The sequence below is a fragment of the Alternaria incomplexa genome, assembly GCF_024043165.1.
Source record: "Alternaria incomplexa strain BMP 0042 chromosome Unknown scaffold_1, whole genome shotgun sequence".
Taxonomy (NCBI): domain Eukaryota; kingdom Fungi; phylum Ascomycota; class Dothideomycetes; order Pleosporales; family Pleosporaceae; genus Alternaria; species Alternaria incomplexa.
The window spans coordinates 686291-709651 of NW_026249850.1; the positions used below are offsets into that span (position 1 = coordinate 686291).

General features: G+C 52.1%; 10 protein-coding genes across 10 annotated transcripts; 4 read left to right on the plus strand and 6 right to left on the minus strand.

The window, feature by feature from the left end:
• Nucleotides 1–370: 370 nt before the first annotated feature.
• J4E90_000235 (uncharacterized protein) lies at nucleotides 371–913 on the minus strand (the record flags this gene model as incomplete). Its single annotated transcript, XM_051429832.1, has 1 exon — nucleotides 371–913. One exon carries the CDS (start codon nucleotides 911–913, stop codon nucleotides 371–373), a length of 543 nt encoding a protein of 180 aa, XP_051295319.1.
• A 4960-nt stretch (nucleotides 914–5873) lies between these two features.
• On the minus strand, nucleotides 5874–6236 carry J4E90_000236 (uncharacterized protein; the record flags this gene model as incomplete). Its single annotated transcript, XM_051429833.1, has 2 exons — nucleotides 5874–6022; nucleotides 6149–6236. 2 exons carry the CDS (start codon nucleotides 6234–6236, stop codon nucleotides 5874–5876), a joined length of 237 nt encoding a protein of 78 aa, XP_051295320.1.
• A 568-nt stretch (nucleotides 6237–6804) lies between these two features.
• On the minus strand, nucleotides 6805–9184 carry J4E90_000237 (uncharacterized protein; the record flags this gene model as incomplete). The annotated part of the gene is made up of 4 exons (XM_051429834.1): nucleotides 6805–8600; nucleotides 8648–8761; nucleotides 8817–8948; nucleotides 8995–9184. 4 exons carry the CDS (start codon nucleotides 9182–9184, stop codon nucleotides 6805–6807), a joined length of 2232 nt encoding a protein of 743 aa, XP_051295321.1.
• A 435-nt stretch (nucleotides 9185–9619) lies between these two features.
• J4E90_000238 (uncharacterized protein) lies at nucleotides 9620–10046 on the plus strand (the record flags this gene model as incomplete). The annotated part of the gene is made up of 3 exons (XM_051429835.1): nucleotides 9620–9667; nucleotides 9721–9789; nucleotides 9879–10046. The coding sequence occupies 3 exons, from the start codon at nucleotides 9620–9622 to the stop codon at nucleotides 10044–10046; spliced, it is 285 nt and encodes a 94-aa protein (XP_051295322.1).
• A 129-nt stretch (nucleotides 10047–10175) lies between these two features.
• Nucleotides 10176–10989, minus strand: J4E90_000239 (uncharacterized protein; the record flags this gene model as incomplete). Its single annotated transcript, XM_051429836.1, has 2 exons — nucleotides 10176–10738; nucleotides 10788–10989. 2 exons carry the CDS (start codon nucleotides 10987–10989, stop codon nucleotides 10176–10178), a joined length of 765 nt encoding a protein of 254 aa, XP_051295323.1.
• Nucleotides 10990–11323: 334 nt separating this feature from the next.
• Nucleotides 11324–12902, plus strand: J4E90_000240 (uncharacterized protein; the record flags this gene model as incomplete). The annotated part of the gene is made up of 2 exons (XM_051429837.1): nucleotides 11324–11970; nucleotides 12023–12902. The coding sequence occupies 2 exons, from the start codon at nucleotides 11324–11326 to the stop codon at nucleotides 12900–12902; spliced, it is 1527 nt and encodes a 508-aa protein (XP_051295324.1).
• A 473-nt stretch (nucleotides 12903–13375) lies between these two features.
• J4E90_000241 (uncharacterized protein) lies at nucleotides 13376–13996 on the plus strand (the record flags this gene model as incomplete). Its single annotated transcript, XM_051429838.1, has 2 exons — nucleotides 13376–13685; nucleotides 13746–13996. 2 exons carry the CDS (start codon nucleotides 13376–13378, stop codon nucleotides 13994–13996), a joined length of 561 nt encoding a protein of 186 aa, XP_051295325.1.
• A 72-nt stretch (nucleotides 13997–14068) lies between these two features.
• Nucleotides 14069–15106, minus strand: J4E90_000242 (uncharacterized protein; the record flags this gene model as incomplete). Its single annotated transcript, XM_051429839.1, has 1 exon — nucleotides 14069–15106. One exon carries the CDS (start codon nucleotides 15104–15106, stop codon nucleotides 14069–14071), a length of 1038 nt encoding a protein of 345 aa, XP_051295326.1.
• A 1609-nt stretch (nucleotides 15107–16715) lies between these two features.
• Nucleotides 16716–18646, plus strand: J4E90_000243 (uncharacterized protein; the record flags this gene model as incomplete). The annotated part of the gene is made up of 2 exons (XM_051429840.1): nucleotides 16716–17760; nucleotides 17808–18646. The coding sequence occupies 2 exons, from the start codon at nucleotides 16716–16718 to the stop codon at nucleotides 18644–18646; spliced, it is 1884 nt and encodes a 627-aa protein (XP_051295327.1).
• A 2097-nt stretch (nucleotides 18647–20743) lies between these two features.
• J4E90_000244 (uncharacterized protein) lies at nucleotides 20744–21563 on the minus strand (the record flags this gene model as incomplete). The annotated part of the gene is made up of 2 exons (XM_051429841.1): nucleotides 20744–21159; nucleotides 21221–21563. The coding sequence occupies 2 exons, from the start codon at nucleotides 21561–21563 to the stop codon at nucleotides 20744–20746; spliced, it is 759 nt and encodes a 252-aa protein (XP_051295328.1).
• Between the last annotated feature and the right edge of the window lie 1798 nt (nucleotides 21564–23361).

The window sequence follows — 23361 nt, forward strand, 5'->3', positions numbered from 1 at the left end:
GCACGTGTAGGCACCGTGCCCATTTATTATGTACCAGTTTTCATTAAGTACGGGATAAAGGCCTTTAAGACTACCGTCCCTGACATCCTGTTCGCAGATTCAGATAGCACGTAACAGCTCAAAGTCGGCAAAAGAAAACATTGATGGAATATCTAAGACCCTAAACATCCGTCTTCCTCCTAATCCCCAATGTCTTCGCAAAATCCCTCTTGATCTTCTTCACCAGCCTCGACATCGAGAACTCCACATCCAGCGGCTCTCCAGATGTTGATGCCGGTGCACACCTCTTCGTACCCCTAAAAACAGCCCTCGCAATCTCCGCATCTTCCGCATCCTCAACTTCTCTCACTGGCAAAAGGGTAGCCACACTTCAACCCTTATCAACGCCCTCCCTCCGTGCATTCGCCGCTCTAATCTCATCCAACGCATCCGCAACAGCAACCTCAACCTTCGCATCCTCAATCTTCCTTTCCAGCGTCTCCAACGTCGCTTTCTCGTCGCCTTCTTCAAGTCCCTCAGCTTCAAGCCTCTCCAAACGCTGCTCCTCGGTATCCCCGGCACGCTCATCATCCCTCCACGCTTCGTATTGTCTCTTTGCCCCGCTCACGATTTTGTAGTCCATATCCTTAGGATCAGTCTCAATAACGATTTCCGCGCCGCAGCCAGGACACTTGCAGTGCAGAGTAACGATCTTCACGCCGAGGTAGCTTTCCGGCGAGATGTGTTTGGGGCTGTTGCGGAAGATTTTGCCCTTGGTGGTGTAGTGGCCGCAGGAGAGGCAGCGCATGCTGCGGAAGGGGCAGGCGAAGTTTACGACGGTGCGTGTGGGAATTGAGGATTTCTTTGAGCGCACTATCTTTGCTGGGTCAAAGTCGGCGGGATAGTACTTCTGGACAGTCTTGCGTTCGGCCATTTTGATGGTGTGGAGAGGAGGATATGGAGTTGAGGAATGCGTAGGTGTTCCTTTTGGCGCGAGTTGTGTGAAGATGAAGCTAAGAGATTTTCGCGATGTGTTATGTTGTAAGAGGGATAAATGACTTTGAAGACAGAAGGAGAACTTGTGTTCTGTTTTATGGGGGTAAAGAGAGCAGTGCCGTGAACTGTGGTTTGGTCGAGCCATTCTTTTCGAACCAATGACTGAACTCAAGTTACATCAACTCCACCAAGTTGGACCACACATTCCATGACTCTAAGATTTTCAGAACTGAAGTATACATGATTTGTCCTCGGGAAGTCGTGTGCGCCACGGCAACATGGAGAGGCTCGTCTTTTCCAAGGCAACAGCAAAACATATCCTGAAGGTATTCGCGTCACTCAAGCATCATCATTGTCACCTCTCAACATCACCCACAAACATCAAAATCAAAGCCCAATTTTCACGAAACCAAGAAACGCTCCAATATAAATGTAATCATGCTACATGAGCCAGAAACAAGGGTATGCGCCATATCTCAATGTTTTCCTCCTTCTCCTCAAGAATATGCAGCCCAGCCCAGCCCAGCCATCAAACATACTTCTTTCGCTCTCTCTCTCTCGCAACAACCCAAAGTTTCCCAGACAAAGACATTAGTATATGAACAAAAGGTTCCAGGTGTGTACACATCATGAGGGTGATGGTGTAAGAATATCGGTGGTGATTGTGGCGTTCGTTGGAAAGGTGGGAAGGCAAAAGTCTCTTGACTTAAGCCATGCCCTCAATACCCTGCGAGAGGCGATCTTGCATAGCCTTGACGAGAACAGGCGGAACCGACTCATCAGTCGCGCGAATCGTGATCCGGTACATCTGTTCTTTGTTAGTCTTGCCTCCTCTCACGATAGTACCATCGTCACATACCTGTGTTTCAAAGTTCGGCTCCAGCCTCAACAAGCAACCAAACTTGCCCTCACTCGAATGTAACACCGTCGCACCCACGATGTTCTTGCCATTAGGATCCACACCCGTCACAATGCCCCACTTGAAGCCCTTGACAACCTTTTGCACAAACTCAGAGTCCATGGTTCTGTTCTTGTTGATCAAGCCGAATATACTCTGATGTTCGCGCGGGGCACCGCCGATTTGCTTCCAGCGCTTGAAGAAGTCTTCTGCGCTGAGTTCGGCGCCTTCCATGTATTTGTGTAGGAGGACGGGGAGTTGGAGGGTTAGACCCTGTAAGGCTCCGGCGAGGTAGGATATACGAATAGTAGGCGGGTCGATGAAGACGTTCTTGCATTCGAACATGATGGTTTGCTGCGTTTGGCCTTCAGGCGCGATGGAGGTGTCGGGTAGGCCCTTGATGTCCGTCTTCAGTGTTTCCGAAGACCGGTTGTCGAGTGTGGTGGTGAAAGATCCCATGGAGAACTGTGACTTATTCGTGAAGTAGAAGATGAGAGCGCCTAACTGCCCGCGGTACTCTGTTCGCAGACCGATCTGTATTTGCTGGTCTTCGTAGAGTACGCCTTCCGACCGTAATAGGAGACGAGTGTAGCCAACCTCCCAATCGGGACTGAGATGCGCTGCGCTTGCGAGATTTGGTGCTTTGGAAGCCTTGCTCAGATCCATGTTGAGATCCAGACCTTCCAAATCACTTGATATCGCTGCGACGCCGTTGGCGCCATTTGCTGCGCCGGTCTTGGCGTCCTTTGGTACAGGTTCGGTGAAGCTTCTCTTGACACCAGCAGACGTATTCTGCCTTGCAAGACCGAATTCTTTGAGATCCGCATTCGCATCCTTGCCGCCAACCACCCATGTCCGCTTATCGCTAGTAGTGGCGTGCTTCTGGTGTAACCGCGAGAGCAGCGCTGACGTCCGTTCTGGGTAGGGAGGCATCTCGTCGCAAACGGTGCGCAGTAGGTCGTCCGTCGGCATGGTGGCGAGTGTGAGGTATTCGCATGCTCTTTGCTGGAGTTCGGAGTCGAGCGAGTGGCTGTAGGCGCGGAAAGCTTGAAGAAGCTGAGGCTTGATCTCGGGGAACAAGTTCACGTACTTGACGTAACACGACAAGAGTATCGCCCGTGTCGTTGACGAGCAACCCCGCATCTTTGCGCTCAACGCCATGAACTGCTCGATCGGGCTGCATCCTTTGCTGTCCGCGATCAAGTGGCCGAACTCTCCGAGCAGGTATCCACCAATCTTTACAAGCGTCTCGTGGCAGTCCGACTTGATGTACTGCAGGATCGTTTGCGCGGCGTACACTTGTAGCTCTTCGTTGTTTGTTGTGATCTGGATGACTCGCTGCCAGACTTCGTCGCTGACGTGGTCTCCGGCCATGGCGATCAGCCGTAGCGATATATCCACGTACCACTGAACGTCGGTAGCGTACTTCTCGGTAAGAATCGCAATCTTCAGTACCATCTCTTCCCGTATCGCGTAGTCGGCGGATTGTAGGTATCGTAGGAGTTCGTTCACGATGGCTTGCGCATTCGTTGGATCGCACATGCTGTAGAGCAAGTCTAGACCTTGTCTTCGTACACTGATATCCCTGTCTCTTAACGATCCGATGATGATAGCCTGGTGCTTCTTGATGGGGTCGAGATTCTCCGATCGAGCTGCCAGATGCGTCATGGCCTCCAGTCCAAGATACCGCACATTGGTTTCCCGAGATGCGATGAATTTGCCCAGCCGTTGTGATATTTGAACCATCAGGTCTTGCTCTGTGTCGAGGTGTATTACGAGGTTGATCGCTTCGAAGAGGACGGCGTTCTGCGCGTTATTCTGCTGTACGTTCTTGGGCATTTCGAGGGCTGAGTCCATGATCTTTTGGAGCGCTTCGCGAATCAGTTTTCGAATATGTGAGTCCTCTGCTTCTGTTAGCACGAGACGATAATAGCTGGAGTAGACACAAACCAGGAGGTGGGTAGTACTGCAGCAACTTGAGCAGCTTGACCAGAATCCATGGACATGGCACCTTGTAGTAGAAGTAGCCTTCGGCACACTCGTTGTCCACTACTATCCGCTTCAGCCTATTCGCTGCTTTGATGTAGCTTCCCTTGTACTGCTCGGTGTTGTCCTGGACGAGTGCGGTGACCAAAGAAGTTACGGAAAGCGCCACGCCCATGTCGGGGTCGTCCATGAGGGATATTATCCGTTCCGCCCATTCGTGCTGTACGATCGCAGGGTGTTTCCGGTATAATCGCAGGAGTGTAAGGGCGGCCTTCTTCTTCACGAATGCCTTGGAGGCCCTATTCGACGTCAGCTTGGCCACGAAACCCATCTCATGCCACTCACGGTGATATCAGAAGCCTGTGAACCTCGGCGCTGAGTGCCTCTCCCAGCTCCTTTCCACCAACGTTTGCAATCGCATGCAGCGCCAGACAGTTGTTGAGCTCATTGTGGTCCAGCAGGTCCTTCCTGATGCTGTTAACGACCAGGTGTAGCAGTTCGTGCTCCTCGTGTAGGAATAAGGTAACGGCGAGGTATCCGATCTGCTTTTCCGAGTACTTGGTCGCGGAGATGAGGTTGACCGCTTCGAGATGTCCGAAATCGACGTTCCAACCGAGGATGTATATGTAGAGGAGCTGCGAGAGTCAGTAATGGGGTGGGAGAGTCGGTGAGTGGCGTGTGTACCTTGCAGACGTATTTCTTCTTCTGGTAGCCATTCAGGCCAGCATCTGGGGGGTGTTCTGTCAGAGCAGGTCATGGGGGAGGTGTATCCAAGGAGAGGTACCTCTGAACTTTTGCCTGCAGCACTGTTAGCCTTCCGGACATGCTTAAACTCGGCAGCGTGTACCCACCGTATGTTGGCCAATTCCTTGTTGATGCGCTTCTCTTCGAGTTCTCTCGCGCGAGCATTCCTCAGATCAGCGATGAATGAGACCAGTCCTGTCCGCGTGTGAGCTTTGGTCCGTTGTTCGTGGGCATGCCGTCATGTACCTCGCATCGTGGGCACGTTGCCCGACTGCTCCCGGCTGAAGAGGCCTCCACCAGCCCTCGCTGCCATCTTGGAAGTGACCGAGGCCGCCATGCTGGTGGTAGTAGACGACGTGGTGGGTGGGCGGTTCCCACCTGGTAAGTAGCCCGACAATGCGGCGGCGGTAGTGGTGGTGCGCTATGGAATGGTGCGGTACGGGCCTCGAGGCAGGGTTTATGCCGGCGTGCGCGCTGCGGAGCGGAGGTCGATAGTTCGCGAAAGGGGCGCCTGTCAGCGCTTTCTAGACGCTGGCTGCAGGCTTATGGCGCAATCGAGAGCAGGACATGGAATTGGAACGAGCAAGGAAGACGCACAACACCCCGGCAAGCTGTCTAGTTGTTTCTCTGCATGCACGACTGACGGGGGGAATAAGTGGATGTTCTACACATGGATGCCAAGCAAACAGGGTCTAGCGTGTAGCTCCTGCCCGTGCGAGTCAAAGTAGGAGCAAGACATCGCGATCTTGACCCTTACGGCAAGTGCAGGTCCATGCATTCAATTTTGGACAGTACTGAGCAGGGCACTTTTCAGCAAAGCCGCGATAACCTTAAAATTTACTGTAGACACACCTCCGACCGTGCCGCCGCTCTCCCCCGAGCTCCGCAAGCTATCGATGAGATGCCATACGCATGACGACCGGGAACATAGAGACCAAGGAGGCAGCGGCAACGTCCACTGTACAACACATGTTTCCCATGAACGCGAAAGTCTCCAGCATGTCCCCGAAGACATTGTGCGATGGACAGGGAGGACTAGGACAAGAGTAGAGAGGAACGCGCGCGTCCGCAATACGACCGCGTCAACGCGATCTTCACACAGCAAACAAGACGCAATAGGATAAGTCTGAACATTCAAATTATCATTCACTGATATCAGGTATACCCTCGATCCTTCGACCGTCCCATGTAAACGCCAAAAACACCCTCTCATGCTACACACCACCGCGCACCCCCATACGCCTCAGACACTCATACCACATTCATCACTCTACTTGCTAGTAGTGAAGTCTGTCTCCAAGCTGCTCGATCCGTTGTTCTCAGCGCGACCGCAGTTGCACGCATCCTCTGTCCGCTTTCCGCATGCGCATGCTGAGGAGTCGGTGGGGAGCTTGTTCTCGGTGGCGGCTTTGTCGCAGGCTGTTGATATGTCAGTATACATACGTGAGGTAGAATGTGGTGGGTGGTAGGCGGTAGGTGGTGTATGTTGGGTATACGGACTGGGGAGAGAAGGCATAAGGTGAAGGAAAGAAGGGAGCGACATACTGCATTGAAGAGCAGGCTGCTTTCCACACGAGCACTTTGCCTCTTGAGCGCACACGCAGGTGCCGTTGTTGCGTCCGCAGCAGACCATCTTGGATGTTGGAGTTGGTTGGTGGGTTGGTAAAGTTGAGGATGTAGTTGTTGTTGGTTTGCGAGATCTCAGGTAAGATTGAGAAGTAGTGTATAGATTGGTAGATTTGAGCTTGTTGATGACTTCAATACGTCCACAGACAGCCCTTCTTTATACCCAACTCTCTTCTATGTACTATGTCATGGACCCTGGATTGCTAGCGCGTGAATCCACGTGAGTGGCTCGTCTGGCCAATCAGAGCACTCTTGATTACGCTGATGGTGCGGAGTGAGGCTCAGGACTCGCAGGCGCCACCGTGCTGATTATTCACTGCTTTTCGCTTCTCTTCCATTTGTTGGAGATCGTTTGAGAGTTATCTGATTGATATGTATGGTGGTTTGTAAGTGGCGTGAGGTGGTGTTAGGTGGGAGTCTCACTCGGAACATGTAGTTTAGATGGAGTGGCGACCACAACATTCGATCACATCACATCAACAGCAATGCCAGTTATAGGTGTCATAAGTGGAGAGTGCATTATTAAGAAGAAGTAGAGTAGATACTAAAAACATAAGACATAACCATCATCGAAATCATTGCGGTGCCGTATTGGTCCGCTTCATGCCTTTACCCTTTAACCGTTCCCTCGCCGGTGACTCCTTGATCATTGTCTTCGGAGAAACCTCTTCAATTTCGCCAATGACCTCCCGAACTCTCACAGGAGTCCGTGGCCGCTCATCTGAATTGGTCTCACTAGCAAGCGTAGACCCCCTAGCCCTCCCCGGCGACATGCCAGGCGCATCCGTAGTAGCCCTGCGAGCCAACTCTCTGACTCTCCCCGGTGAGGCGCCTCCAGGGCTACCCAGTGTGCTGACGTCGCCTGAAGAGCGACGCCCTTGGTGCTTAGACAGAGACTGTCTAATGCGAGAGTATTGCGTCCATTTGGTCAGTCTGGAAGTCCTTAGTACTTCCCCGACGGCTTCTTGGAGTTCTCTTACCGCATTGTTCTGCAGCGCCTGGAGCAGCACAACCGCGTTTTGGTGATCTCGGCTAGCTGTTGATGGGGATTGCTGCGCGAGACCTGCTTCTGTTGCGTTGGCATGCTCTTTGATTGTTTCGAGGAGGCCGCTGTCCTCTTTGATCTCTTCGGCAATTGCTGCGGCGCCCTCGAGTGTTTGGGCTAGTAAGCCTAGACCGAGCAGTCCTTCAGATCGAGCTTCAGGGTAGAAGCGCTGTCGTACAAGCTGGGCGATCGGTTTGGCTATCTGGGGTACTTGTAAGATCTGTATTTGCACTGCTTCAACGTCTTTTTCGGCATTGGGCCGTCCAAGATATCGCAGCATGGCGACAATGGTGCGACCGAGCTCGATCATTGGGTTTTTCATCGTAGTGCTCGGTAGCGGTGCTGACGGCGCGAGGGCTTGCTCGACAATGTGTGAGAAAATGACGGTGTCGGCTGAGATGTCTGGGTCGATGGCTTCTGTGTCAGGACCGACAGTCTCGTACATAACTTTCTCGATGTTGTAGAAGTTGCCGGTGACGAGCTTGCAGAGCATAGCTGCCGCCTCGCCTCGGACTGAAGGATCATCCAGTACGAGCATGCGACAACACGCTTCCATGAGTCCGGCATCTGCAAGCAAAGCCCTGTTAGCCTCTGGAAACGTAAGATGCCGCATGAAACCAGCTGCAGCATAAAGAAGGGCAGGCTTAGTGCTCTTCTTGAGGATCACAATCAATCGAACGTGAAGTTCCATGATCTTGACCATGTCTATGCAAACCTCATCAGACATGGCCAGATTTCCGACCATAACGCAAGCGCATATCGTAGATGGGTATGCGCTCTCCCAAGGTGCGCGCAACTTTGCTTCCAGCCTCTCGATAACAGGACTTCTGACATTGAAGCTTCGTGCAAACACATCTGTTGCTGAAGCGGCAGATAGCAGCCCGATGAGTTGAGCCATTAGAAGAACCTGCGCTTCGTCTGATGTGGTGGTGTCCGCGTTTTTGCTTGTTGCGAGTTCCTGGAAGACGGCTTCGATGTCCTCTGGCTCCAGTCGGGCCTCAAACTCCAGCATCAGGGTGACAAGGTCGTCGAGAAGTTTCGGTGTTGCTATCCTTTGCTGGAACTCTGGGTCTTGGAGGTAATGTACCAGAATGGCCACATACTCCAGGTGGTGATCTTCATCGTATTGCAGTGCTACATTCAGCAGACTCTTGAATGTCTCCAGCGAAACCTCGTCTTTGAACTGGGCGTCGCTCAGGTTGCTTGTGGTCCAGCTCAGCAGGTCCGTAGCGTAATCCAGGGCTGCTTCCGGGATTCTGTCCAGTACTAGGAATGTGCATATTGTGGCATCCAGTCTGAGGGCAGCCGCTGCAGCTTTGCCGGGTTCTATCTGCATGAGCTGCATGTCTGGAGGATCCTGTGGCATTGCTCACCAAAATCATTACAAAGATTAAAAAGTACGGCCAAAGTGGTCAAGCGTAGTTCTGGCGAGGGAAGGCAGCCAGCGATGGCACCGAGCTCTCTCACGGCGAGCTCTCTGTTGGTATCTTGACTCCAGTCAGACTGTTTGCGTCGAACGAGGGTCTCTTCAGGTTACAGTACCGTTATCAGCAACCGAGTTGCCGATGACTCTCAGGTATTGCTTTGCTACGGGATCTTCATGGCGAACGGTAGACAAGCCACGAAGAGCATAAGCAAGGATGCCGCTGTCGCGGAACGGGGCCTGCCATCTTTCTATACAGTGTCAGCAGGGTTGGCTTTGAACAGAGGCATAACATACTACGACCGCCAACAGCCGTCCCAAACAGCTGCAAGGTCTTCTCTATGGCCTCATTGTCCCCACTTGCTGCAAACGCATCGAGCTTATGCACGTAACCTGTGAGGACAGCGGTCTGGCCTGCAGGGTTGCCTTGGAGTAGGCGCTCTAAAGACGCTATATAGTCGCCAAGCTCCTCATTGGATAATGACATATCGCAAAAGTGTGAAGATGAAGAAACGCAGTCGCTCAAAGTCGTGGCAAAGCTCAAGTGTGCATAGTGGCGGTAGAGATTGCGCAAGGATGAAACGGCTACTCGCAGTCGTCCGGAGCCGCCGTACAGGTGATGGCTACTAGTCGGATTGGTTTCAGGAGAACTCCAGAAAAAGTGCAATCAATAGTTCAGCCACTTGTTTTTTCAGATGCGGAAAGAAACGGGGTGAGTTCCTGCGGCAGCGTCGATCCACCGCGCGGTTGGCCTTGCCTTTGGCCGGTTCCGTTGGACCCCTGGACACAGATCCCTTGGCGGCAATTGAGCGATCTGGCACCGAACATTCACCACCACAGACGTCGAGCATCACGCCCTCACCCGCACTTCTTCCGACCACCGACCCTCGTTTAACCCGTTTACAACAACCAATTCGCCAACATGACGCGCGCCACGCAGACCATCAGCATTGGCATGCTCCTCACCTCCGTATGCAGCCCCTTACCTCTACATATACAAGATTGAATGCTAACATGTGACAGATCTACCTCTCACTGTTCCTCCAAGTCGTCCCGCTGCCTCAGAAGATCCAAGAGGAGATTGTACCTTTCGTAAGTCTTAGCTTTACCTGAACGCGTAGCCCCACTACCTTCACCATCTCCATTGTTATTGTACTGGGCTGCCACTAACCAAACCATAGCTACCCTTCTGGGCCCTCATCTCTTTCGGCGCATACCTTCTCTTCAAGCTCGGCTGGGGAGTTTTCACCTTCAACGACGTACCGGACGCGCACAAGGAGCTCATGCAGCAAATAGCGGAGGCGCGGAAAGACCTTCAGGCAAAGGGCGTGGATGTCGGCGAAGATTAGACGAGATGGAAGCTTGGGGTGCAGCATTGTTGGTGTTATTTTGGGGCATAGGATGGAATATCGCAAGATGTGTAATGGATGGGTATTTGAATGGCAAGATAACTGCATGGGTATTGCCGAATTCGAAGTTCACGCTGCCGCAGCGGCTTCGGCCTTCTTCTGCGCCTGCTTCAACTTCTTCTCCGTCCTCATAAACTCCCGAATGCCCACGGGTATATCATCGAACAACTTGTCTTTCTCCGCATCATCGATACCAGTGTCCCAATTCGTTTCACTGCCACCACCGTCGTCGTCCATACTCGTAGCAACATGACTCGGTGATGTGTCTCCCGCTACCATGCTTCCTGTGCCTTTTCCTTCCTGCCGCTGTGCCTGCATTGCCGCTCTGGCTTGGGCGCTCTTCTCTGCCCACTCTTCCATCTCGTCCCGGTACATGTCCCATACACAGTTCACGCATCCAGACATGCAGCAGTTATCTGGTTCTTCGGGTCGCGGAGGTACTAGTACGCCGGCAACGTTCTGAGAGGATTTCATGATCTCCTGTTTGCGTTCTTCCAATGCAGTTGTAGACCCGAAGATTATACGGGCTTTCGCAAACGTCTCTTCCTTCTGTGTCTTCGGTGGCTCTTTTGGCGGTTCCGGTGTCGTGTGGGATAGGGATTGTACTTCTGAGAGTGGCTTCTTTATCATGTCTAGCTCTTGTTAGTTCTGGTTTCGCAGACAACGTGGGTGAGGTCGAACCTGCATAGAAGCCTGTAATGGGTCTGGCCTGCTCGCCTTCTGGTGCAATGTAGCCTTTAAAGCGACGCTGTATCCGATTGCTATTCTGAAGCCCTATCCGCCCTGCCTCTGTCGAAGCACGCGACCTGCGCCATGTCTTCAGACACGAAGCGCAGAGCTCCTGGCGCAATGCCAGTTGCCCGGAGTATGCGATGCGTTCCATTGACCACCAGAAAATCGTGAAAAGATGAAGCAATTACACGAGCCGCTTCGTTATGACATGTCGAAGTTAGCCACTGTTGTCGATTGCCAATTCGCAGCTGATTGAAAGTAGCGATTGACGGTTCGACGTCATTTTGCGCCGCCTTTCCGAGCGTCGGCAAAAGCTGCAGCGAACGCCGACAGGGCAACAACACGCGCCGACGCGTCGCATTCACTGTTATCGTCGCATACCCCACCAGCCCATCTATCCCAATCCCGGACATATTACTACCACGAGAGCGCCCCAAATACGCGCCGAAATCGAGAATCTTGCGGAAACTTCACATGCGAACATCATGAACGAACCACCGGCGAAACGGAGGAGGACCAGCTCGCCCGCCGAACAAGCGTCCAGTCCTCTAAGGAAACCTCCGCGACGACCGTCTTTCGCGTCGCCTACCAAAGCCAGCCTTGTGCGTAACTACCCGAATCTTCTCTCCGCATCTCCGAAGCGCAACCCAAACCGACCTGTACCAGCCAGCAATGGCTCCAGAGCAAGGGAAGAGATCGAAGTGGAACTACCCAGCGAGAGCGACCTGCCAGAACTCCCAGGGACACCGTCACAGTATATTCGCGCAGCATCGAAGCAGCCGCGGCGAACGATGATCTTCTCATCACCAAGCAAGCGTCCCCCGCGTGTCAAAGATCCCGTCAAACAACCTCCACCGAGTTCGAGAGCGCCAGCGGTACAATCGGACGATTTCACAGGGACGGTAGAAGATGGCCCGGTGGAAGACATAACCGAAGAGATAACTCAAGAAGTGGTACAGAAGAGGCAGCCTCCAGATCCAGAGATTGAGAGAAGGAAACAGGAAAAGGCGCGTCTACAACGTGAAGTAGAAGAGTTGGAGTCTCAGGTGTCAAGATGCATCGAAGAGGTTGCCAAGGAGCAGCGCCGCGGTCCGGAGGATTCTCTGCGGTCTCCAGAGCGCGACAGTCTCAAGTGAGTTTAAAACCCTCCCATGATAGCGAAACTGCGACTGACACAATACCAGGAAGTTCATATCGTATATCAGCCGCACCGATACAGAGCCAGAGAAGCCCGCACCAGTATCAAGTCTGCTTTGTTCGTTTCTACCATTCGCCGCCCTCGCCATTCCTTCACCACGGCCGAAACAAGAGGAAAAGCCCGTCCCATCACATCGCCCAGTCGAACTCGCGGATCCCTTGCCATACCTCCAAATGTTCACATCACTCAACTTCTCCACACAACTCAGCCTGCCCAGCGGCAAGATATCTCCAACATCACGGCGGGTCCACCAGCAGCATACCATCGACATCGCCGGTCCACAGAAGCTGCTCACAGCCCAGGTTTCGATTACCATTGACGCATTATCGAGTGAGATTATCGAAATGCAACTTCTACGAATCTCGCCGTGGGCTGAGCGTGAGCTGGGTACATTCATCCGATCGAAAGCGCAAGAGAGAGATCTGGGTAATGCGTCTTGGGCTATGGACTCGTACTGGGAGATTGCGAAGAAACGAGCACAGCACTGGCACAAGTGCGAGACTGCGTTTGCGCATCTACTTGTAGGCCGGACCTCAGAAGACACCGAGAACGCCAAGTCACGGCAGCAAAGCAAGCCCGCGAACAATATCACGCGGAAGGACTTGAGCAGGAACTTGGGTCGTGATACCCTGGTCTTGCAAGACAAACACGTCCTCCTGAAGCTTAACTGGCAAATCAGCTTCGATTGGACAGGCGAAGCGGAGTCAGATGTGAGCGTAGAAGCTGCTTTTCCGCAAGTATGGTCTGAAACAGACGGCGGTGGTGCAGCGTTTAAGAAGATACCGCAAACGTTTGCTTCACTTGTTCGTAGCAAGGGCGCTTTCCAGGCTACGAAGGTCATGGTAGCTCTACTGTTTTCTCAGTAGAATGCATTATTTCGATGAGGCCTGAAGGTGTTCGCCATGTTCTACGTTGATGTGCTGAAAATGTGAGTGTAATGTATCCGTCAGGGTATGTTATGGTTGACATAGCTCGAAGAACACCGTCCTTTGTCTTCGTCAACTGTAGTCGGAATGTGGGCAGTGTGTGAGCGTCACTCTGCTGTCGCTAGCAATAGGTCGAGTTGATTCAACTCGGTTCTTATCATTGGGTAGAAATTCGTCACTCGCCCATGGTACAACACCACCACTAGTGCCAAGCATCGATGGTACCTGAGAAAGCACGGCTGTGCATGAGTCACATCACTACGGAACTTTGTACATGTTAGATCCGGACGCCAAACCGTGCACTAAGCCTACTACCGTCACAACCCTACAGCAGATAATACTCTCCGCACATCGCCACAACCCACGTGATACAGCACACCAGCCACCGTCTACACAACAAACCAACATCAACCATGCCTGTGACAACAATACCTCCCCCCTCCGTCTCTATGTCCTCTTCCGCCTCAACTCCGCCCGCATCCAAACCCGTCTTCTTCTGGCAACCCCGCGACGGCAACGGCTACCTCTGCCAATGGTACTGGTCCAAGTTCACCCTCGATGCCGAAACCTACGTCACAACCGAAATGTGGATGATGGTGCAAAAAGCACGTTGTTTCAACGACGAAGAGATCGCGAAACAAATGCTCGAAACTACTGATCCGAAGACGCATAAACAGCTAGGACGGATGGTTAGCGGGTTTGATGAGAAGGTTTGGGATGAACGTACGTACTTCCTGCTATCCACTGTACATTGGAGAGGAGAAGTTGCTGACTAAGGGACAGGAAAGCTGGAGATTGTAACTCAAGGCAACTACCACAAGTTTACGATTAGCGAGGATGCGGAGAATCTGAGGGGCATGTTGTTGGCTACTGGAGAGAGGGAGTTAGTGGAGGCGAGTCCGCATGATAGGATTTGGGGTGTGGGCTTTGCGGAGAAGGATGCGGAGAGGAATCGCTATCGGTGGGGGAAGAATCTTTTGGGGAGGGCGTTGATGGATGTGAGGAAGAAGTTGAGGGAGGAGGATTGGAAATGAGATGGAGGAAGACGTTCTCACAAATACATATGATGCAGATTGACCGGTGTATTGTTCAAGTACGATGGCTCGTTAGATATTCCCTGGAACAACAATGATACCGGGGAAATCCAACACCAACTTTCCTTTATATATCGTCGTCGCAACCATGCTCCTGGTACATGCAGTGACCATTTTTCTGAATCGTAGCTCCATCTCTTTCTTGACGTCTCTCGTCCATGATGGTCCAAACGTCACACCAGCCTTCTGATATTCGTCCTGCACGAAGTCACTCCAGTCTAGTTCCAGTCGAACCTGGCGCAGTTTACCTAGGCTTCTGACCCTACCCAAGACATTGATCAAACGATGCAAGCACCCCAGTTTGCCTTGCCTGACTTGGTCGATGATAACAGTAAGATCGGATGTTGGCACCGATGGCTCGCTCCGGTAGATAACACTGTCGGTCCGGAGGATACTTTCGGTTAGAAACTCAAGGACATCGACACCGAGTGTGAGGCACTCCAAACTCGGCATTTGGTTCAATACTATGAGTGCATAACCGAGTTCTTCGAGTAACTTGGCTTGTGTTTTCCGAAGGCCTCTATCATCGCTTGGAGCCAAGGTTTTGAGTACGTACGGGTGGAGATGGGCATTATCGATGATGCTGAGACGGTGTTCCTGGGAATGTTGAAGTACAGACGAATCAGTGAAATGGGCCGGGTCGAAAAGGCCACGGATGGTAAAGAAAGGAATGGCAATCCTTCGTACACGGACTCTGTTCTTAGGCGCCAGGGCTCGATAGAAAGCTCCAACAATGGGGCGACAAGTGCGTTCGCTATCTGTCAATACGAATGTAAAGCTTTGGTACAGGTAGGAGAGTACTTCGTTTTCGAAGGTCCAATGCGTGCAGATAAGATTCAGGATAGTTCCCCAATTCTCGACATGAAGCTTGTCTTTCGGGGGCTCTTCCTTCTGGGGCTTGTCTTTCTGAAGCTTGTCTTTCGAATTCAGTGTCGACTTGACCAGTGTCACTCTGATAGTCCGATCTGGGCTGTCGCTGACGATGTAATCGTAAATCATCTGACGAGTCTCGCGTGCAAGGCGCATGATACCGGCTTCTGGCTCGACCATACTAGATATTGATCGGGTGGATTAGTAGCTTCTACATGCATGTACTTATAGCTGGGAATCCGATGAGTTTGTGATCTTGTGATCAATACCGTCACGTTGGGTGACAGAGCAATCTTTCTGAGCGACAAACGACTTGACATACACATGACACCAAATCGAGTTGACCATCTGATGAAAGCATCGTCGGACGAATACATGGTGGTTACGCCGAACATATAGATACGTTCGGGTGTGTTGAAGGCCTCCAGACCCCAACATTGCGAGTTCGACAAGCCATGAAACGTTGGTAAGTGCCTCCCGGATGTCCTGTTTTTGGATTGGTTTGTTGGTGTATCTGTCCATTCCGCACGACATGGAATGCGCATCGGTCATGGGAGGCCTGCCACGTCATCCGATTGATATCGATGAAGCGTGCGGTAAGGGTTGTCATATGCTATTACCATGATTTCTCCAGGTACGTGGTCCGCGCATGGCATATTAAGGCCCGAGAAGGGTACGTAAGATTGGAACGGGTGCGAGGCGCCCTCCAGGGCTGCCTCGGTTGCCATCTACAGATACTGCGATGGCGCATTGTGACGAGCTATCCGTGGCTTTTGCGAGTGATGTTGAAAGGAGCCCTCGGTCGTAATTGTGGAACGAGCTGAGAGACGGAAGTACTTGTGTCTCTTTGTGCGGGGATACGTCAAGTCGACTAGAGGCGAGTGTGATTAGCAGCACTATCGGTGATAGGAGGCGCAACCGTATCGGTGATAGAGCGAGGCGGGACGGACGGAAGGCGAGCGAGGCAGTACGAGACCGTATCGAGATGAGCTCCGCGAAAGGTCGCTTTTGCCGTGTTGTGATATTTACGACAGAAACACGGCCTGACGCATACATCGGCTTCTGCCTGTTGGTATCTTAACAATAAACCACACCGTATGCTTCAGGGCATAGGTTGATGTAAGCAACATTGACGAGCCGGCCTGCTCCGCAATATGCGAACGGTAGGGCAGGTTTCGTGATGCCTGCGGTTTCACGGTTTTGGCGGCCAATCCATCGCCTCGGCTCCACAAGCGCCAACAAATGCGGAGGCGGCAGGCGCGCGACCGTATCACGTGTAGGAAACACCACCTTGGCAACGTCAACCTCGTGTTGTCTTACGGAGAACAAGCGTCTCTTGCCTGCGATACACGACCTGCGCTGTCTGAACGAAGCGCGCCCAGAGGCCACCGACATGTCGACAATGATCACATTTGCCGCGAATAACGAGTTTTTCCGGAAGCGCAAAAGTGTGTATAGACCGTGCGCAGCAGCGCAATGCGCAACACAACAAGCAGCAGCTAACGAACCCGACAGGAGTCCATCGCGCCTGCGAATCATGCAAGAAGAGAAGAGTAGGTTCTAGCAGTAAACCTCTGAAGGCCATCATTTGACGCTATACTAGAAAAGGTGTTCGCATACGTTTGATGATGAGGAAGGAGCGACCGGCGGCACCGGTGGCACCGGTAGCATTCCCCGAAATGGAGATGCATCATCAGATTCTCCATCAGCGGGCAGCTACAATCACCCCAATCCTAATCCTCATGATCCTAGGGGGCCCCGTGGAGACTACGGCCATGCTCAATCCACAATGCCGCCGCCGCAAAGCCCGGCCTCGGACCACACAGTCCAAACACCACCCAACTTCTTGGGCTATCTCAATCCTGAAGCCGTCCTGCGAGAGCAAGTTCACTCCGAGCGTGGAAAGACTGCCCAGTCGCCCAGTCACCCTCCCATTGGACAATGGATCGAAGAAAGAGATCAGAGACAGATATCGTCGCAAGTGGGTTCAGGCGCTTCGCGGATAGTAGAAACAGGTCCGCATTCCAACCAGGAGGCTCAGGTATCTAGGGCTCTCCTAACCTACCTAGACGCGGTCGGAGTTGATATACTCCCTTCTCGTATGAACCAAACTGCGCTTCTCGAGATCTACTTCAGCTACGTCCATCCGCTGCTCCCGCTTGTGGACAAGGAGCTGTTCTACGAGCAGTACAACTATGGTCGGGAACCTCGAATTCTGATGCAAGCAATTTGTATCGTCGCTTCAAAGCACGCAACAGCCGCCAAGCATCTTTATTTGGGTAACGAGACCCAGCCACTCAATCCACGCGAGTTCTCTCAAAGGCTCTACAATGCCGTCATTGTTGGGATCGAAGCAAAACTAGAGAAGAATCGCGTCGTACTCATCCAAGTGCTTGCTCTCATATCACTTCATTGCGAAGGTCCAGATGGCGCTGAGCAAGCCTCCATGCATCTTGCACAAGCCATCCATCACGCGCATACCTTCGGCCTCCAATTTGGACATCAATGGAAAAACCAAAGTTCGGAATCCCAAGGCAATTTGGAGGATGTCTTTTGGTGTCTTTGGAGTCTGGACAAGATTAACGCTTGTATGAACGGAAGACCTTTGCTGATGCATGATCGCGACAATAGCTTGAGACAACTCCCCCAAGATCCAGAGAAGAGATCGAGCCCATTCGGTATTTGGCTTCAAATCTCCGAGATGCTGGACAAGGTCATCGACTACTATAGGCCTGGTAGAGCTGCTGAAGAGACAGGCTGGGAAGGTGATGACTTCTTAGGGTTTGAAGAGATGGTTGGAGATGGTGAAGACAAGCTCGATGGCCCTATCATGAGTAAGTGGCTTCAAATCCTGGAATTCTATTTTTGCTAATTATTTCAGGTCTCCTATCGCTTTTCCATCACACCATGTGCATGGCTTCCCACAAATCCCTCTCCATCAACGCGCCGGTCAAGTCAACACCCTCTTACGTCCGACAGAGTCTCTCCGCGACACGAGTGATCCATCTTCTCAACGCTGAATCCCCCGAGCTACTCCCACCGCTTCCGATCGTACCCTACGCGCTCGGTGTAGCCCTCAGCGTGGTGTATCGTCACTTTCGCTCTCGCCGCCTCAAGGTCCACGTCAACCGCGCCACCGAGGAACTCAAGCAATGCGTCCGCCTTCTCGACCGTTTACGAAACTCGTGGTGGTCTGCAGGCACAACAGCTGATCTCGGACGGGCCGTACTCAGCAATGCAGCAGGGCGCAATACCAACGCTGTCAATACACCGGTACCGGTTCCAGCCGAACCCCGACCGACCGAGCCGAAGACGGAGCCGCCAGCATCGCAAAACACACATAACAACCAGATGCCACTACAGAACCAGTCGCAGCCCTGGTCGCAGAACATGGGGGAGACGCCTATCGATCCTCGGCTCCAGCAACACCAAAATCATCCTCACGCCAACTCGCCCATGAACAGTCTTCTCAACCCGATAAGCGCTCCTACACCCGGTCAACACCCCACAAGCAGCGAACGTGCAGATCGCGCGGCGCCCATGACGGGCCCTCCCGCCGGATTTGGATTCGCTGAACAGTCACCCGACTGGTTGAATTTCGACGCGGCGTTTGAGAACTTTGAAGGCTTGTTGGGAAGTAGCGGTGCGGATCTGAGTAACGAGTTGTTCAAGCCGTTGAACTATGAGACGTTGGAGGGATTCTTGGATCCTGCGGCTTAGGTGTGTTCTTATTATACAGGTTTATTCGAGTTACCGGGGGCTACGTAATGATGAAACGTAGGCATATTGATGCGCTTTTGTGGTGTTGTGGATGGCGCGCCTGTGCATTGTCTCCGCCGCGCTTCGATACGTGAGCATCAAAGCTTGCATTTTCCAATGATGTATCCGCTACGCTGCCTTCCGGTACAACTCCGCGTTCCGGTATTCTGCTCATTCTTCCACGACGTCCTCATCTGATATGGATGTGCAGCTTGTTTGCGACGCTGATTGAGTAGACCCGTGGTCAGTTTCCGAAGACAGTCGGTAACCAGTGTTCATGGCTGATGTTCCTGTGAGTGAAGGGGATTGCGGCGTTTGCAAGCCTTTCAGAGGTGTCTCATGATTTGAACCTACGTCGACCGATGGCTGTTGTCTTTTTCGTGATCCTCGTGAACCTATCTGTAGGTTTAAAGACTTGAACATTTCCATGTTTGGGGGCGGAGGAGGAGGATGCGGGCCAGGTGGAGGTTCGGGCATGGGCCACATATGCATAGTTACAGCCCAGTCGGGCTGTACCATAGAGTCCCACACTTGTGGAAGTATTATCTCACCATCAGGGCCGATAAGGTCATAGTGTCCTTCATGTACGTGTGGTCCAATCACGTCGACATGTAGGAAAGCTTGCTTAATCAACTCTTCCATTCCCTTGACTCCAAGTCAGTACTATGCTCGCACAAGGCTGATATACTGTGTCTTACCTTCCACGTACTACAAAAGTGCCATGGGAAGCTGAACTTTCGCCCTACTGCATCTTTGAACTTGATGGGTCGTTTGTCGTGGTTATCACCGCAGATTCGGTCTAGTCGCGACATGAATTCCTCGGGGTTGCCTAGATCTAGTTGATGATCTCCCATTAATATCAAAGTCCGCATCAGTCCAGCGATCTCTTTGATTCTGATCGAGCGCCTCGTAGGGTCCGTGATCAACAATCTCAGCTCCACAGGCGAAAACACCGACAGAGAAAAAGGCATAGATGACAGACTCGCCGTATCCAGATCCGATTCAGCTTCTGTCGATGGGACAGTTGTTCCAGACTCGGCTTTTAACGTCTCTTCGTTGCCAGTGCTTGAACCAGGGGGCTGCGATTCCCCAGCTGGCACTGGCTCCTTGGCGCTCGAGTCGTTTCGGGTGGTCGATGCGCTACGATTTCTCGATGATGGCTGCTCGTCACTTACTACGTACCTCACAGCATCGCCAGTACCGATGGGCTCACTCCGATACCAAGTTAGCGAATGTACAAAGTATGCAGACTTCTCAACTTACAGATTGGCAGCCACTAATAACACATTCAATGAAGTGAGCCTTTTGTGCAGCGTTTCTCTCAACTCCTTCATATCGTCCGCCTTGTACAAAGTCCACCCGAATTTCCTCCAATTCTGCGCTATGCCCGAAGCTCCTAGCTTACCTAGTCTTCGCTCGTACTTTTTGGTCTTATCAAAATATTCTTGGATGATGCTCATGGCCCCCATGGTGATATAAGAAGCGGCGTCGAATGTAGCTTGAGAGACATTCGGGGTTGAGCCCAGACAGCTGACTCGCATGAATGCTTGCTGCATACATCCTAGCTCATGGACTGCATGCCGATAATCTTCGCCCGCATCATGGCTGCCTTGGACTGCTCTGATCAAACGATATGTTAAGTTTGCTGCACCAATCAAATCGCCAACAGAAAAGCCGAACGACATGATGGGATGGTGAGTGGGAACGAGAGGAGAACTAGCAGGTAAGAAAACATGACAGACGGAAGCTCAAGAGAGCGGCGTAGGGCGGAGTCGCACCTGAGGCAAGGCATGCTCAGCCTTGGTGGGGTGAGTACGCATGCAGGCACTGCCACCACATCAACCAGTGAGCCACCATGACATTAACCACCGATTGAAACAAATCAAGAGCTTGACTGAATCGGCTACAAGAGATAGTATCAGGCTGTAATTTGCATCCTGATAACTCAAGATGTGCTGCAGTGGTGGCTGGTGTGTCTTACTGCCTTACACCTCCGGCACCTGCCAGACCCCGCGATCTCTTCTCACGCTACCAGGCTACACCCACAGGGCCCGAAGCCTACTTTGTTTCCCCATACTTGGCCCCCAACTCAGACATTCTCCTCTTCCAAAACTCCAATCTAGCACTGTCGCAAAGGTCCCCGCCCCCTTGACTGGCCCAAAGATCACCCGGGGGTAACGTTTCCGTCCCAGCTTCACAAAGCTTTCCAATCTCATCGCCCGCGATCTGGAACCATGCCTCAGCAGCGGGTATGTGCAGATCAGTCCCCTTGCCCCTGCGTGTGTTCGGCGAGTGTTCAAGGGCTGTCACCAAGGTCATGCGGGCCATGCGAATCCCATTTGCAAGGACTGGAATTGTCTGCACCCTAGCGCTTGTGGCTATGAGGGCGAGGAAAGCGTTGAAGTTCTTCCATAACGTCTTTGCAGCTTCAAGGTCCGCTGGTGATGGTGTATCTGAAAGGTACTGCTCAGGTCCTATGTTGACGAGTAAGTCAACGAACAAAGCAATCACCGCATACAGCGGGGCATATCTTACCTTGAAAGCGCTCTGTTAGTTCCATACTCAAGTCTGGCAAGTCCCTCCACAGTCTCTCCCCTCCATACCCCATCACGAGGGGTTCTCCGGGCTCGATAGGCACCGACGCCCCGGCGTGGCCTATGTGATCGATGACGACCGTTTCATGGCTCTCGTTGATAGCATCGGGAAGACTTGCCAGTTCCACAATGTATTCCACCAGTGCTTTCAGAGCATCTTCGTCCGCGATCTTTTCTGCGGAGGTGAGATATATCCCAATAACGTCATACCAGGCTTTCGGTTCAGAGGAGACGAGAGAAGCTGTTTTGGACGCCGAGTCCTTGGCCGAGGCTTTGCGAGTCATTGTATCTTCAAATATGCGGTAGAGCTGCCACAATGTGGATCCCTTTGCAATAGCCCCAGAATCCCCCTTAAAGAGGCGGCCTAGCTAACCCTCTTCCCCATTCTGTACCCAATCGCTGGCCATGTTTGCTTCAGGCTACGGTTCGGTAATTTTTCGAACAGAGACTGTAACTCGTATATATTAGGAAGCTTTAGGTATGAAGGCGTTCGCGGTGTCGTACCACACCTAGATCCCCATAGCCCTGTAATGATTAGCTGAAGCAACAGAACCTGTGGTGTTCAGTTTGCTCGAAAGCGTACGCGAAATCATGCGAGCGCCTTTCGCGGCCCTGAGCTTGTGCCCCGCATACACGTGATCAGGCTGAGTGCCCAGGTGGTGGCTTCCTCATCTTCCTTCCGCGTGTCAGCGTGAAATCTCTGATCTTCGCTCCGAATTAACCTTGCAACTTCTTTAAATGCCTAGGTAGCTGGCCAATAATCTCTTACATTCCTTTCCGAAGCATCAGACGCTCACACCTGTTTACCATGGCCGAAGCGGACGATCAAGAGTCTGAAGCCTTCAGCCTTGCCACACCACCGAGCCGTAAAAGAAAGCGAACAGCTCCATTCGCTTCAGGTGAGTCTTCCGTTGCTGCAGCTGAGGTTCTTCCTGAGACGATATGTCAGGTGTGTCTTAACCTCGGAAACGAGGTCTGGGACCCTGACTATCGCGAAAGGCACGGTCTTGGAACATGTGGGCCGCACAGTAAGCCGGTATGGGAAGTTGCTATTACTGCACAAAAGGGCTGCCCAGGTTGCGAGATCATCGCTTGGGCGCTTGAACCTTACATGGAACGACTGCAAGACAAAGGACAGCAAGTCGACATCGACATTGGACGTGCTGGGCAGATGTTCATGGGCCTGCTGACTTACTTTTACCGCAAGAGCTCCGAAGATGGCTTATGGTTAAAACTTGTGCTCAAATGTACACCTTTCGAGTTCGTTGAAACTGCTCGCCCTCGTTCGCACAGTAAGTGGGATTACGACGCTATTTCAGAATCCATACTACAGTCTTGCTGATTCAAGAAGATTTTTCAAGTCCCTGGCATTCTATACCACTGACTCCCATGGTCACTCGCCACACAGGCTCTGCAGCTGCTGTCAGAAGAGTAAAAGATTGGTATTCTGACTGCTTGTCTGGTCACCAAAAATGTCTTTCGAATTCCCGCTCGCCACTCCCAACAAGGGTGATATACATCCAAGGACCCAACAGAGTTAAACTATTCAGTTCGGATACCCAAGTTGCTGAATACGCTTGTTTGAGCCATTGCTGGGGAGGACAGGCTGTGATTCAGACCACTACAAGAAATTTTGACCAGTATACTGTCAATATTCCTTGGGAAGAGCTGCCCAAAACCTTCAAAGATGCAATTCAGTTTGCCAATAGTATTGGCTTCAAGTATCTATGGATCGACTCCCTCTGTTAGTGCTCCTTGGTTCTTGAATCGAAAGACTTTATTGCAACGCTCACTGTGATTCAGGTATCATTCAAGACTCGATTGATGATTGGCGTCATGAAGGAAGTCGAATGTCGCATATCTATGCAAATGCGTCTATGACATTATCAGCAACATGGGCAGCGAACCCTCATCAAGGATGTTTCGTCACGCTTGATGAGCGGTTCACGTCGCGTACGAAAACATTTACGGACAGCGACGACAAGACATATGAGCTTCACTGTCACGAGGTGCTGGGTGATATGAAAACGCCGCTCTTTGAAAGAGGCTGGGTCTTCCAGGAGCGGATGCTATCTACAAGAA